Source organism: Tursiops truncatus, chromosome 16, assembly GCF_011762595.2.
Source record: "Tursiops truncatus isolate mTurTru1 chromosome 16, mTurTru1.mat.Y, whole genome shotgun sequence".
NCBI lineage: Eukaryota > Metazoa > Chordata > Mammalia > Artiodactyla > Delphinidae > Tursiops > Tursiops truncatus.
The window spans coordinates 58498027-58512402 of record NC_047049.1 but is presented as its reverse complement, the minus strand read 5'-3'; the positions used below and the strand labels follow the sequence as shown (position 1 = coordinate 58512402).

The 14376-nt window shown below is 52.6% G+C and overlaps 2 protein-coding genes across 33 annotated transcripts in view; both read right to left on the bottom strand.

The window, feature by feature from the left end:
• Positions 1–110: 110 nt before the first annotated feature.
• NDST2 (N-deacetylase and N-sulfotransferase 2) lies at positions 111–8473 on the bottom strand. The gene is made up of 16 exons (XM_019936030.3): positions 8100–8473; positions 7373–7470; positions 5939–5981; positions 4510–5855; positions 4230–4317; positions 3766–3920; positions 3395–3580; positions 3005–3133; positions 2691–2873; positions 2508–2604; positions 2018–2141; positions 1716–1890; positions 1347–1517; positions 1132–1241; positions 832–934; positions 111–737 (listed from the first exon to the last, which is right to left on the bottom strand). The coding sequence occupies exons 4-16, from the start codon at positions 5512–5514 to the stop codon at positions 612–614; spliced, it is 2652 nt and encodes an 883-aa protein (XP_019791589.1). The 5' UTR covers positions 5515–5855; positions 5939–5981; positions 7373–7470; positions 8100–8473; the 3' UTR covers positions 111–611.
• Positions 8474–8823: 350 nt separating this feature from the next.
• CAMK2G (calcium/calmodulin dependent protein kinase II gamma) overlaps positions 8824–14376 on the bottom strand; it is a 54266-nt gene continuing 48713 nt past the window's right edge. For 27 of the 32 annotated variants that reach the window (XM_073793454.1, XM_033842274.2, XM_073793450.1 and 24 more), the window contains 4 exons: positions 13631–13706; positions 13170–13264; positions 11448–11692; positions 8824–10832 (listed from right to left, as the gene is read on the bottom strand). In XM_073793454.1, the coding sequence (XP_073649555.1) occupies positions 11460–11692; positions 13170–13264; positions 13631–13706 (404 nt within the window). In that variant the 3' untranslated portion in view covers positions 8824–10832; positions 11448–11459. Of the gene's footprint in view, positions 10833–11447; positions 11693–13161; positions 13265–13630; positions 13707–14376 lie in introns of those variants that run through there. The other 5 variants (XM_073793451.1, XM_073793463.1, XM_073793464.1 and 2 more) reach the window with 3 other exon arrangements.

Sequence of the window (14376 nt, the reverse complement as noted above, 5' to 3'; positions counted from 1 at the left end):
GGGCCTTTCCCTTCTTTCCCTCCATGTGTGGATGAACCTTGAACTGGGGCAGAGGAAAATCTTGATACTTGCTTTTATTCTAGGTTTCTCCCACTCCAGTGAGGCAGACAAAACACAAAAATAAGGATGTTTATTAAACTCATTTCTAGCCCACAGCTAGGGCTCATATTCAGCTCTATGAGCCACCATCTGACCTCATCCCCATTCAATGTGAATGACATTAGAGAGGCCGGGCCACAGGTTGATCCCACAGTAAGGGGTCCCTCCCACGGCCACTACAGATAAGATACACTGCTGGGAATAAAGAGGGAAAGCATTGGATTAATACGTTCCTCTCCACCCTGCCTGGACCCTCTCATTTCCCCCCCACCATCCAAGACCATGGGCCAAAGGTGCCTAGTACCATCTTGTGGGGTATCAAGGGAAGCCCCTTTATTAGACCCCAGAGCTATGGGAAAGGGATGCCCTTCCCTTCTTAGCCATCCCAGGCCTCGAGGCCACTGAGGTAGAAGGGGGAGGGGCCAGGCCACTCTAATCCCCCTTGTGGGCCCTGCTCTGGGCTTGCCCCTTAGGGAAGAAGGGGGCTTTTGCTGGTACGGGAGGCTGATACATCAGCCCGGACTGGAATGCTGCAGTTCTTCCCGAAGCCACGAGGGCACTGGCTGTCCAAGCCGGCTCAGCAGCTTCGACAGCTCCAAATTATGGTTCCGGAAAAAATCCGTAAGGAAAAGGCGGGACTAACAGGAGAAAAATGAAGTCAGAAATGGTAAGGAGTGGACAAAATCAGATCTTACAGGTGGAAAGGGATACCCTGTCCCTGGCTTTGCTTACCTCAGTGTCCATATCTGGGTACTTCCGGCCTTTGCTCTTGCCTAGACAACGAGTCTTGCCACCTTCAAGTCCCTGGCACCAGAATCCCTTATCTTCATCAAACCTGCTCAACAAGAAGAGGCCATTAGGTGACAGAAAAGAAATCCAAGCCTCATAAATGTACACTACCTCTCCCAGCCCAGAGGGACACATGTCTCTCCTTGCAAGACAGGGTAAATCCATGTCTCTTCCAAACAGACACGGTCAACCTGCTTCCCCATTTCCCCCAGAGTCATCCTCCCCTGGGTCATGCTCTCCCACCTGAGGGTCCGTGTGTAGTTCAGAAAGGGTGTGATACCCAGGAACTTCTGGATGCTCTCCATTGAGGCAGCTGGGTTGGTACGCAGTTCTTGCCCATCCACAATCAGCAACTAAAGGGACAGGGATGTGGTTCCCTCTGTATTCCTTAGAAGCCTCTGGGCTGAAGGGAAAAGGAGGGGAAGGGGACCCCCATGTGGGCTACCAGGGAACTGTACCTGTCCAGAGGGGTAATATGTCAGCCAGCGTTGCAGATGGGTGGAATAGTAGCCAGGGACAAGACAACGGTCCTGTAGGGAGCGAAGTGCCAGAGGGGCATGGGAGGAGGCTGAAATCACGTGGTAGAAGGTATAGTTCAGAGCAACTGGGTCTCCATGTGCTCGCTGATGCTGACGGACAAGGAACAGGAAGGCAAGGAATTGGTGATTTGACAGCATTGTTCTGCCCTTCCTCTTAGTCTAGTGAACAGACAGCACAGGCACCCCTCCCCAAGGCACTAGCTTAGTTTCCCTACCCTCATTCCTTTCTGTCTCTCTAGCAGTCACCACCTCTCTTAAGTTCTGATGTGTGCCTAGCTTCAGGCTCACCTGGTACCAGGAGTAGGCCCTGTCAGCAGGGTTGGTGAGCACAGTGATGATCTTGGCTCGCGGCAGGAGGGCAGCCCCCCGACGTGGTACAACCTCTGAGTCAAAGTAGGTGGCACTTTTTTCAAACAGGAAATCAGTGCTGGCATTAGAAGGGACAGGGAAGAAATCCATGTACCTAGGAAGTAGTAGAGAGGAGAGGCAGAGAATTTGCAGAGTGAAGGGGCCGGACATCTGTGCTGGGAGAAGCTGGAATGGGGTATTTTAGGGGAAGGGAGTGTCCTGAGAAGCATTCCAGGTCTCACCAGTCAATGCCCTTGTGGTAATTAGGGCTGCTGAAGAACTGAATCTCCTCAAAGGTGCTGGGGCTTGGGAAACTGCCAGTCACAGCTGGGTGGAGGCTCAGGAAGAAGTGAATAGCTGTGGTCCCTAAATGAGAGAGAAAGTCCAGGCCATTGTGGGAGAGAATCCACCTCAACAACATCAGCTTGAAAGAGGTGAGAAAATAATCACTCTGGGTGGTAAAATACCGTTTGGCCAAACTAGAGCGAGAAAAGGAAAGCCTGAGAGAGGCCCAGGGAAGGGTTAAAATGGTAGTTCTCAGACTTGATTGTGCATCAGAATCACTTGTGGGTCTTTCAAAAAAAACTCAACAGATGATTCTGATGTATAACCAGGTTAAGAATCACTCAAGGGACTGGATTAATGAGGGGTGGGTATGAGAAAGGAGTTCCTTGGCCAAAGAATTCTTTGGGTTTAAGGCAAGGCAACAGAAGTTGCCTAAGGATGATTCACCTGTCTTCTGGGGTCCCACAATGAGGAACTTGGGGAGCCGATCACAGGTTTTCTCCTTGGACCAGATATCTTTGTGCCTCTTGTCATCACAGGGATTCTGAAGGTGAGGCCAAGAATCAGATAATCTTTTCCTCAACGGCCACCCCCATCACATCTCTAGGTCAGCCTGAGCTCCACCTATACCTGCCAAAGGGGGCTTCGCTCTTGAGGGAAGAGGTCAAAGTACTTCCGTGCGAGAGGGACAGGAGGAAGGGTCTGTAGGCGCAGCCGTGTCCAGCACTGGAGAAAGCGCACCAGGCTCTCAAAGGTGTACAGGCCCAGTCGATCATTTCCATAATTAGACAGATGAGTCATAAAGATGCTGATCTGAAAGGGGGTGCCTGCATGTCAGATTTGGAGAGCCTACCCCACTTCAGAAGTGGGCTTGGTGAGCAAAAGTCTCAGTATGCAAACACTTTGGCTGTCCAATCTTCTAGCCCTTCCTCTCGGCACCTTACCGGATTAAGCAGCACTGTCAGAAAGAGTTCTCCACCTCGGATGCTCCGGTCTAGTTCGCGAGAGCCTCCGGGATACTCATTATAGAAGATCGTGTGAGTGAAGAGGCCACACGTCTGCCGTGGCAGCACCTGAAGGGAAAAGAACAAACAGGGACAGATGAGATTTGAAAGGTAGAATGAGAAGTAAATTAAGGACAAAAGACCTGAGGCATTAGGATTCCCTGGGTTTGTAGAGGACTCAGTCTGAAGTTACAGCAACAAAGCTCTTGCTATGTGCATTATGACTTTTCATCTCTCTACCCCTTATTATATGGATGAACTTGGACAATGCAGGTTGGAGGCTGTCCAAATGTGGGAGTTTGATTCAAGTCCGTATTGGGAGTCCCTCACCATAATGCCATTGTGAATGAAGCCACGGCGGTAGCGGGCAGGGCGGAGATGGGGATACTCCTCAGTGCTGGTCACCTGGATGCCCCACACGGATTTCCAGGCCTCATAGAGCTGTGTGTGGATGGGATACACGCCGGAGTGGTGGGGGGCCACAGCATACCCCAGATCCGTGGGAATCCCATGCTCCTGGGAATGGCAGAGACTCTCACCAGGACCTGGTGAGGTTTGGGGAGTAGAGGGTAAAGAGGGTGGGGATGCCTCCACAGAAAGTAAAATGGAAAGGGTGGGGAAAGGGTACCCCATTAGGGTAAGGTTGAGAAGGAAGCATCATCTTTGGGAGAAAGTATGGGGAAGAGATCCAAGGGTCTCACCAGAGCAAACTGTTTGTTGAGCCTCATCTGGTCAGCCAGCACGGAGCGATTGTGGAACAGGTGTGGCTGCATGTGGCTCCACATGTGGGGGAACCACCAGAACTCTTGGCGGTGCTTCAGCAGCATGTCGTCCCCTGCATCCTCCTCCTCTGTCCCTATGACCACACACTGACCACTGACCACAGCCGGTCAGCCCCTGTGCCCTCCTTTGTTCTGTAACAACACTGACCACTTTCCATCCTTGGGACAACATTGCTGACCTCTGCCCACCTAAGACTATTTTCCCGATTGCCAACCTGCCCTCCAGCCGCCCATGCTAACCTAAATTCATACCCACTGCTAGCTCCTCATAGCATTCTGACCCCAAACCTTGCCCCTTTTCTCCAACCTGTCTGCCCAGGAGGATGGACAGTGAAGAGACAAACTAAGACTGATACGCTGAAGGAGCAGGGGAATAAGCTCACCAGTATGATAGAACTTGCCCGAGAAGCCCAAGTTGAAGGTGAAGTTGGGGACTAAGGTCCTGAGTTTGTTCTGGGTGGTCAACAGAGCCTGGGAAGAGTAGCAGGGACATGAGAAATCAGGAGACTAAGAAGGAGAAAAATGAGAAGTAGCATTCTTCTTGCCTAGAAAGGGTAGGGAGCGTACCTATGACAAGCTCAGAATCAAGGAAGGGAGTCTGATAAAACAGAGCTTGAAACAGCTTCTAAGGAAAGAAATGAGTCAGGAAAAAGAAAGACTGACCTCAACATCAGCCACCTTCATGCGGGTTCCTTCCTTGCCCACAAAGATGTCATCGATGTCTACCAAGATGTAACGGTCAAGGTCCAAGCAGAGGCGCTTGCCAGTGAGGTACGCAACAGCATCGACAAAAACGAGTTTGTGAAGCCAGAAGGAGAGGCCATGGCCAAAGAGCACCCGCTGGATGCCATCGTGAAGCCCCAAGTCCTGTACCACAGTGGGAAGCCGGGCCCGGCGAGGCAAGGGTCCTGGCACCGGGGGCTCAGCTGGTCGAAGGCTGGCAAGAAGCACTGGTTCATATGTGCTATGATTGGATTGGAAGATGGTCCAGTCATCACCGGGCAGTGGACCCGGCTCCAGGCGGCTGGGGCGTGTGAGATGCAGTAGTGGGGCAGAAGGATTCACTTGGTAGTCCTGGAGCCCCAAGTTTGAATGTAGAAAAAGGGGAAAGCCCTTGAGCTGGGCACTCAGTAAGCTATGCTCATGGGCTCGGAAAAAGCCAATGATGCCCACACCATACTCCACACAGTACCGGTCTAGCAGTTCCCGACTCCAGGCATCCAGGTTGACATACTTGAGCAGGTTCTCATAGATGACCAAGACATACCGGCCACGGGTATGATCAGTCAGTGTGGGCATGTCCCCTCGGCCAGGTGCCAGCTCAGTGCTATAACGAAAACGGCTGGACTCCAAGATGGCCACAATCTCCTGCCCCAGCTGTGAGTATGCGCTCTCCACAAACACAAGGACCACGGGTTCAGTTCGTGCTGTCTCTGGCGGCCTGGGGGGCCGGGGTGGGACTGGAGGCCGTACAGGGCCAGGACCAGCTGCCCCACCACTACTGCAGTCTCCCAAGGGCAGGGGCAATGGTTCCTTGGCCTTGGGGCTGGTGGATACGTAGTAAGCCAAGAAGCCCATGGAGCCCAGACTGAAAGCGATCAGCAGCAGTATGAGGCGGTGCAGTTCCAGCTGCCGAGCTGGGCGTACCACCTTCCACAGCTTGAGCATGGCGGGGGAGGTGAGGCAGGGATGGGGACCACCTTAGGGGATGGGAGGTAGGAGTTCTATAGGCTGAGGCTCTCTTGGGAGGGTAGAAGGATATGAAAAGAGGGGAAAGGGATTCCTGCAGGGTCAGTTCCCTGAAAAGGTGGAAACAAGTCCCCTTAGTATAGGATAGAGGAGGTAGAAGGGGCAACAGGGGGCAACTGGACAGAGTCCATTGGTCTCAGGTCACCATGGCCCACTGGCCCATGGCTTCAGGATGCAAATCTAGCCAGGCTCCACCTTTGGTCCTGGCTGAGCTCCTCACATCAGAGGTCAGCAAAGTTCACAATCTCTGCCCTCACTACCTGTAAGACAGAAATCAATGGGTTACTTCTCTCCTTGAAACTGTGTCATTAATCCATTCCCCTCTTCATCCCATTTCTCTTACCTCCTGCTCACAGGATGGTTTGTTCTCCAGAAAAAAAAAGCTCCTGTAGAAAAACAACATAATCTGAGTCTCATACTTTAGCTTCACAGCCTGTTCCCTTTCTTAGAACACTGTCTAAATTCTCCCCCCTGAGCTAAGTTCAGAATTGAAGCAGTATATCCAAGGTCTGGAAGGGAACAAATTTCCCATCGACAAGAGGCCAAACAGCCCAGGAGGCTGAAAATGAACCTGCTCTGAAAGGAGTTCCCAACCCGTGACAGAGCAGTTGGTCAGCCAGCAGGAGCTCTGTTCGTCCTGTGAAGAAGGGACGGAAAGCCCCAGAAGTCCCGTGCTCCAACAAAATATCAGATAAGAGGAAACTCGTGTGTCTGTTAATGTTCCTCATCTATCAAACCCAACACCACAGGCTAACAGTACTAATGAACTTGCAGTCAGGTGGGGAAATTCAAGAGGGAAGAGAAATGGTGTTAGCTAATCATTCTACTACCTTCCAAATCCAGAACCTGGGGATTCTCTTTTCCATTGCTTGTGAAAAATTACCCATCCCTCCCCTTTATTTCACTTGTGCCAGCGTCAAGAGGGGTGATAACAATGTAGCCCCAGAGCAGGGCACATCACTGGCACCTAAGAAAAGCTAGAGAGCTGAGTCCAGAGTTTGTCTCCCTATCCACTCCAGTTCTCTTTCCTAACTTAGCCTAGGTGGTACTACACCCTCACCCCTGAACAGCTCAGAAGGGTCCTGAGCTACCCTGGAGAGACATGAGGGATTGAGTCCTGTTACAAAAACAGAGCGAACTGAATGGGGCTGCATGACAGAGAGCAACAGGAGCTTAAGTAGTATACAATCAATTATAGAGAAGGAGTAAGAACAGTCGGATCAGAAAATAGTTTTAAGGAGACCTAATCCCGGAGACTCTTTTCCTTAAGTAGATAGACTACTTCTAGAAGCTTTACCGTCACTCTCCCCACTTTAGTCACTCGAAGTAAGGCCAGTGGCTGGAGATCTCTCTCTACCACACATCCCACACACACACATACACATCTCCGGGTGATTAAGCAGAGATGGGGTCCTTCAGAACTGAGAGAGACAACTTAAGAACAGTTCTGCTTTGGCCTGGGTAAAACTAATCGGCGTGAAAAGAGAGCTGGGAAAGGATCAAAATGGTGATGGGAAGGGACGAATCCTAAGAATTAGAGGAAACTTTTTGGGGCAAACACAGTAGTGAGAAGAAGTCACTGTGGGGAAGCAGATACTGGGGGTGTATCACCCACGAGGTTAAGAATAAGAGTTAACATATACTGAGGGCTTACACTTTGCCAGACATTCTTCTAAGAGCTTTCCATATATCTAATACTCACACCAGCCCTAAGAGGTAACTAATATTCCCATTTTACATATGACTAATTTGAGGTCCAGAGAACTTAGCAACTTGCCCAGGATCACACAGCTCCGTCAGTGGAGGAAATGGGATTCAACGTCAGGCCTGTCAGGCTCCAGCCCTGGTCTTAACCACTGCATTTTAGCTTCGAACCTAGAAGAAGCAGCAATATTCAGGGAAGGGGTGATGAGGGAATACTGGGGTGGGAGGATAAATGCTGAAGCGGGACCGCGGCGGGGAGGGGGCTAAAGGTGCGGGCGCAGCAGGAGGAGAGCAACAGAGGGGGGTGCTGGGGAATGCGGGGGTGTGGGCCCCGCGCTGGGAGACCGGCAGTGCAGATGCCGCGGGAGGAGGGGGACCGAGCAGCGACACGGGCGTGGGGGGCTGGCACACGGGGGTCGCGGACGGAGGGCCCTGCTGGTGGGAACATGGGCTTACAGGTGGGTATGGAGAGAGTCGGGCGTGGAGCATTAAAGGGGATGGGGCAAGGGGCGCGTGGAGGAGTCTGCGGGGACATAGGGGCGGGCGTCGGGCTGGGGGGAGCCCCGAGGGGAGGAGGAGCCCCGTGCGGAGGGGACGAGCCGAGGGGAATGAGGCCACTGCCAGGGCGGCCTGCGGAAGGGACGGGGGAGGGGAGCGCAGGCAGCCCCGAGGGGCGGCCGGGGACGCCCCTGCGGGAGGTTTCGGTGGCCACACTGAGGGAAGTCTGTGAGGGGAGAACTGCGGGGACCGTGGCTGGGGGCCACACTCTGAGCGGGGGGGTCTCCTCAAGGGCGGCTCACCCGGCGGACTGGGCGGCGTCCCCGCTGTCCCCGGGCTCCGCCACGTCCCGGGGCTGCCCGGCTTCCCTGCTCTCGGGGCCTCGGGCTGCGTCGCGGCGGCTCCGCCATCTCCGAGCGAACGCTCTGCCGCAGCCGGGCCCAACCACCGCTCCCAGCGGGGGGAGGCGGCGCGCAGCCGCTCGCGGCCCCACTTCGGGTCACCCCCGCCTCCGGGCCGGGCCGCCGCGCTGCCGAGGTGCCGAGCCGCCGAACGGTGTTCCGCAGCGCTCGGCCGAGCCGCAGCCTCATAGACGGCGGGCTCCGAGCGCCCCGACAGAGGCGCCCCCCTCCTTCCCGCGCAGTGGCACGGTCCGGCTAGCGTCGGCGCCGAGGGTCCCGGAGCCGGGGCGGGCCGAGGGTGTGGGCTCTTCCACTCGGCCCGGCGGAGGGGGAGCCGGGCCGGCCCACTGCGGGGCGGGAAGGCTGTCCTGGACGCGGGCGGGGCCCGGGGGCGGGGCGAGACTCAGAGCTCACCCGCTAAGGGCCCGAGTTTTTCCCCCCGCTCCAAACTCGCCTCAGCAGACTGGGGGACTAATTGGAGGCTGATGAGTTTATGAGGAAGTCTTATTCTAAAATGAGCCCAAAAGGGGTGGGAGAAGGTACATCTTCTCCACCTGAAGCCTTGTAACCCAGGCTGTTAAATCTAAGCCTCCGGCCATAAGCCTCCAACAGCAGTAACACAATGGAGTGTTTAAAGGTTATTTTATTAAATATCTTCAAGGTTTCATTGTAACAAAGCTATGAAGGGTCTACCAACATTCAAAACAAACACTATTTTTAAATTATTTCTATGTCATCATGCAAAAATTCTGCATCAAATGCCTTCTCATTTCCTGTTTAAAAGGTGATTTTTTTTTTAATAGTCTATTGTCTATAGATGCTGACATTAGCCCCAGAAGAGGATTAAGAATGCTAAGAAGTGGGGCTGGAGCAGCCATATGAAGCTATGGGTCTTAATGAACTCTAAGACCATTTGTCTTCAAGCCAGCAAAACCAAACCCTGTGGTGAAGGTGTCTGCGTGCTGGTACTGCAGGCTGCAGGGCAGAAAAGGGTTAGGGCCCAGGGGCTGGGGCATGCAGGAGGTGCTCAGCGGAGCCTGGCTAAATCCAAGCACCAGCACCTGTGAGTCTGCTCTCTTCTCACCTGGCTCCAAGGTAAACCTGTAGCTTTGCCTCTTCTCCCAGCTCCTGTGACTCCTTAAGGCAGTCCAGGGAGCTGGGGCCCACCCATCTATCCCCCAGTAGTGCAGACATTTGTGCAGACAGGTCTGCACAGTTGTTTTGGGGGAAACCAAGGCCATGACCAATTGCTCCTCCATTATCTTCTCTGCTATCTGCTTAGAGTATAAATTTTTCCCTCCTGGAATGGAACTCCTTGAGCACAGAGAGGGACAATGAATGTAGGAGCCTTGGCTCTGGACATCTCTTTTGGGTACATGCAGGTGAGAGACAGGGTGATGCCCATGCAGATTGTCCAGCAGTTAAGTCTATACTTCAGTTGGTCAGTAAAGAGGTCTCTTTGTAGAGGATACCTCTTCTTGCCCGAGTAGTCAGGTCAATCTCAAAGACAGGAAAAGAGATGGGCGTGCAGCAAGGGAAGAGGAAGAAGGGAGGCAGCCCCGAGGGCAGCCTGAATGCATAGAAACAACCATCACTCAATCCCGCTGCCTCACTCTTCCCATCCCACAGGGGCACTTGGCAGAGGGCCCAGGTCCAGATGAGGGTCAGCACAGGGACCACCAGCATGAAAAGGCAAGACAAAGATGATCCAAATCAGCACGGAAACAGAACTGCCAAAGGCAGCAGGGGGAGCCCAGACCAAGGCCCGGCTCTCTCCTTGCTAAGTTATAAGAAAACAAACACGAAGCAAAGCGGCAACCCCTCCCACTTCCCAGCTGCAAGGATTGGGCCTCAATAGCAGGGCCCACGTGCATTGTGCATCCTATAGAAATGGATGAGTCAGTGAGTGCATGTCAGACTAACACGAGGTTTCTCATCAGCTTTGTAGCGGACACACTTCTGCAGCACCAATTCTCTTCCCGTCTATACTAAATGGTACAGTACAGCAATGTCCGGGCCCTGCTTCTCAGTCCTGAGCCCACTGTTTCTCAGCTGCCTCCACGGCAGGCTGGGAGCTCCGCGTTCTCTCCCAAGTAGGTCTGTTGGCCATGATGTTCTTCATCAGCCTCATTCTAGGCGTGTATACAAATTCTGAAGACGTCCATTCCTAGACCTGGGGCAGGTAGGCCACCTCAGGGGCTGTAATCACATCACAGCCCCCAAAGTTCTGTCAGAGTTCTTGCCTGGTCCCCTGAGTCCATGGAGGCCAGAGGCTAAGCTCACCTCTTCAGGGCTGGTAGGTGAGCCCATTGCTTGTGCCAGGATGGGCATCACACAAACTCCTGCCTTCTTGCTAGCCCAAGGGCTATTGGTGGTTTTAAAACGCATCACAGTATGGATCCCATTTTTTTTTTAAACGATCTTCTTTTCTTAAATGTAAAAAACACCTCGGTACAGCAGAGACAGACACGAAGGGCGGGCGGGAGGGCTGCATGCAGGGGCGTGCATTGGCTGCTGCCGCTTTGTAATTTAATTGTTTTAAACCTCAAACGAACAGGACTGCCGCTGTCACTCAGGCCCTCCAGAGCCACTGGCTGCGAAGGTTTGACCTCCGGCTGGGATCTCCTTATGCCCCTGTCAAACAGAACAGACGTGGTAACAGAACAGAGGACAATACCCACACAGAGGAGTTCCAGAGACTTAAACACACTACATACGTGGTCAAGTCTGCCTGAGAGGGTGGAGGATGGGGGAGAAGATAGTATTTAAACATAACACTGCCTCACATTTGCTTACTAAGTGCTTTGCTTACAAGTATATTATTTAATCCTCACCACAACAAAGGAGGTAGCCACCGCTCCTTTTTTTTTTTTTTTTGGGCTGCACTGCAGCCATGTGGAATCTTAGTTCCCTAACCAGGGATCAAACTCGAGCCCTCTGCAGTGGAAGGGCGGAGTCTTAACCACTGGACCGCCAGGGAGGTCCCTCCTTCTTCCTTATTGACAGGTGAGGAAAATAAGGCTTAGGGAGGGGAAGTAACCTGTCCAAGGTAACCCAATTTGGAGTCAAGGAGCCAGACCCAAGTCTGTCTGACTTCAGAGCATGACTTATTACAACCACCACACTGTCCGGCCTTCACTACTCTTCTGGGATGGCCCATGTATCCTCCCCCAATGCCACCTCTCAACCTCTTCTTCCTCCTCTGACCCCACTTGTCCCAGCCGCTCCCCAACCCCCCACCAGGTGCACCTGTGGCTGAGCTCACTGCAGCGGTGCGGCAGGGGCCCCTGAACAGTGATAGTGGACATTGAGCCACTTGCCATCCCGGCGGTGCCAGACCCGGGTCTCCTCTGACTGGCTGGTGCGAGGCCGGCCCTGCCCATCGATGTACTGGGTAAGGCGGATGTAGGCGATGCAAGCCGCGTCCTCTCCAATCACGTGGACGTGCGGGTTCAGGATGGTGGTGTGGATGGGCTTGCTGTTCTTGGACAGGACTGTAGGGGGCAGGGAAGGGTGGGGTAGGTAGGAGGGTGTCAGGCCTGGGGACTGGCATTTTCCTCCCAGCCTGCACTTCCCAAGTCTCACCCTCTCTCCAGTAACCATTCTGTGAGTCTCCAAGTCCCCATACACCTTCCAGAGGCTGGGAAACCCCATCAGATTAGTCTTGATTATTCAAAAGGAAGAGAAAGGTGTGGAACAATGATAATAGCAGCTACTGTTTTAATCAGACATCGTGCTGAGGGGTTTTACACGCATGAGCCATATTCCTTGGTCAATATTATTTTCTTCTTTATAAGATAAGGAAATAGGCTCAAGGAGGTTAAGTAATTTGTCCAAATCACACAACATTTGAACTCAGGACTATCTTAACGAAAGCCTATGATGATCTTTCTACCCTAATAGGTGGGTTTAGATTTCATAAGGGTTGGCTTGTCCCTAATTAGGGTTATAGAGCAAAATCAAGAACTTAAAATATTCAAAATTGATTTCTGATTTTAAAAAGATCCAAAGTTAAAAAAAAAAAAAAAAGTCACCAAAGCACCAAGCTCAGGATATTCCCAGGGTTCCCAGGTCCTCTGGGGGAAAACCAAGAGAAGATGGGTTGCCATTATCAGCAAACACTATGGATTGTGTTGCTTTTATTGAGATTCATATTTTACTTCAATTCAAATATTAGGGGCTACATGAGACCTTTTGGAGAGCTTCTATAAATTCTGGAATTGCTTCTGGCTGACAGAATTACCTAGATAACCTAGGGTTTATAACTGCAGCTAAGACATGGAGAGGATGGCAGTTAGTAGAGAAAATAGTGAGAAAATAAAATCCAGGGCAGGATCCTTTCCCAGGATAAAGTGGGAAAGATGAGAAAAAAATAAGAAGGGGGACGGTCTTAGTGGAAAGAAAGATGGGAGGAGGAGATGAATCAGCTTCTTATCCTCTGGGACTTCCAGGAACTGTCCAGGGCATATACCCTGCCCCCCTGGCTCCCAGCCAGGACTCCTATCTCCCTCGTGGCTAGGAGGACCCTAGCCACAACTTCCGATCTCACAATCACCAACAGCGCCCTGTTACTTGCTTGCACATTCTTATCCTGGTTTTAATTTCCTCTATTCTGAAACCTGCAGACACAGAGCTGAGATCATTTCAACCTAACCTCGCATGGTTTCCAATCGTCTTGGAACAAGGCGAGGCTTAAAGAAATACAGTGGCCTTGATTATGGCAACTGGCATTGGCACTGCCACGAGGCAGCTGCAGAATGGAGGGGCAGGCGGGGCTGTGGAGGTGGCCCTTTGAAGGTGCCAGTTGAAGACCATCCTCAGGGCCCAAGGGGGCAAGCACATAGACCAGGGTGCGGCAGGCAGGTCCAGTAAGGGAAAAGCGGTCAACTGGGAAGAGGAGAAGGTGAGCGGGGACAGAGGCAAGGGGGTGAGGGGCAGGCAGGAGTATCTCAGCAGCACGAACCCACTCACGATTCTCAAAGTAAAACTTATGGAAATCCATCCCTTCCACGAGGTTACCGAGGGCCTCAGGCTCAAAGGAAGTGAGGCCTGGATCACAAATCTTCCTGCAGGGGGAAAAAAAAAGCAGCCCATCAGTCTTGTACGAGAATTACTCATCTCTCTTCCCCATCAGTGGTGTCTGTCCCGCAGCAGGTTATCTGTGGGCTGGGCCTGACAACACGGCTGAGATCTTAGAGCCCTGCCTGCCAAGCCACTTAGCTCTGCCCTTTCAGCCCACGGCCCAGACACCACAGGCGGGCTTAATCACTGATGTCTACCTGGAAGGGCTCCCAGGCTAGGGGCCTGGTGTTTAACTCAGACACTGTGTGCAAGGCCCAGCCTTCTCTTTACCCCTGGTCCCAGCTGCTTTTTGGGAGGAGGGAAGGCCTCGAGAGATGACTTGGGTCTCAAGGAAATAAGTCTCTACTCACGTGTAGGCCTCAAAGTCCCCATTGTTGATGGCCTCAATTAGTTGTTCTGTGATCTTAATGATCTCCTGTTTTCGCACTGTGGGGGGAAAAATATAGCAATTTACCCATGGGAGACTGGGAATCTCCCAAGTGACGGAAAGCCCTCCCCAATCCTTCAGAGAATCCCCTGTGATCTCTCTGACAAAGACATCCCTGTCTTCTCTGTCTTTAAGGCCCTTTGCAGGAAGATGAGCCCACCTTTCTCTCCATTCCCCCTCTGTTGTCCATAGAGCTAACGACCCCCCCGCCCCCGCACAAAGCCCGCCTTATGATCCCCTGGCCTTTGCCTCCCTCTCCATCAACAACCAGGATGCAGAAAACACTCTTGTCTTTAACAGCTGAGGAGCCTGACACATTGTGAATATTCTGCCCTCAGTCTGTGTATCTGATCCCTAGCAGGTTTAGCCTCTCAAAGAACCATCTCCCGATAGGGCTGTTTCCACCACCCACTTGCTTCTCTCACCTGAAGGGGCTCAGTCAGGTCTCAGTTACCACCTCCCCACCCCCAGCCCTCACTTAGTGGTCCAGAACTTAGCCCTGGGCGACAGCCAGCCTGAGAGCAGAATCTAGCCAGGGATGAGGTCTCCAAAGGATGAACAGAGCCCTGGGATGGATGCTTAATTCTCTTCACCCTGCTCATCTCCTCCACAGGGCTTTTCTGGGATAAAGGATCTTGGAACTACAAACACTCTTTTTTAAATGGAGCC

Coding starts and splice junctions, on each gene's coding strand:
- NDST2 (XM_019936030.3), bottom strand. CDS start 5,514: ATGCTCAAGCTGTGGAAGGTGGTACGCCCAGCTCGGCAGCTGGAACTG. Junction 2,874..3,004: donor TGACAGTGCTGCTTAATCCG/GTAAGGTGCCGA, acceptor ACCCCCTTTCAG/ATCAGCATCTTTATGACTCA. Junction 935..1,131: donor AACTACACACGGACCCTCAG/GTGGGAGAGCAT, acceptor CTTGTTGAGCAG/GTTTGATGAAGATAAGGGAT.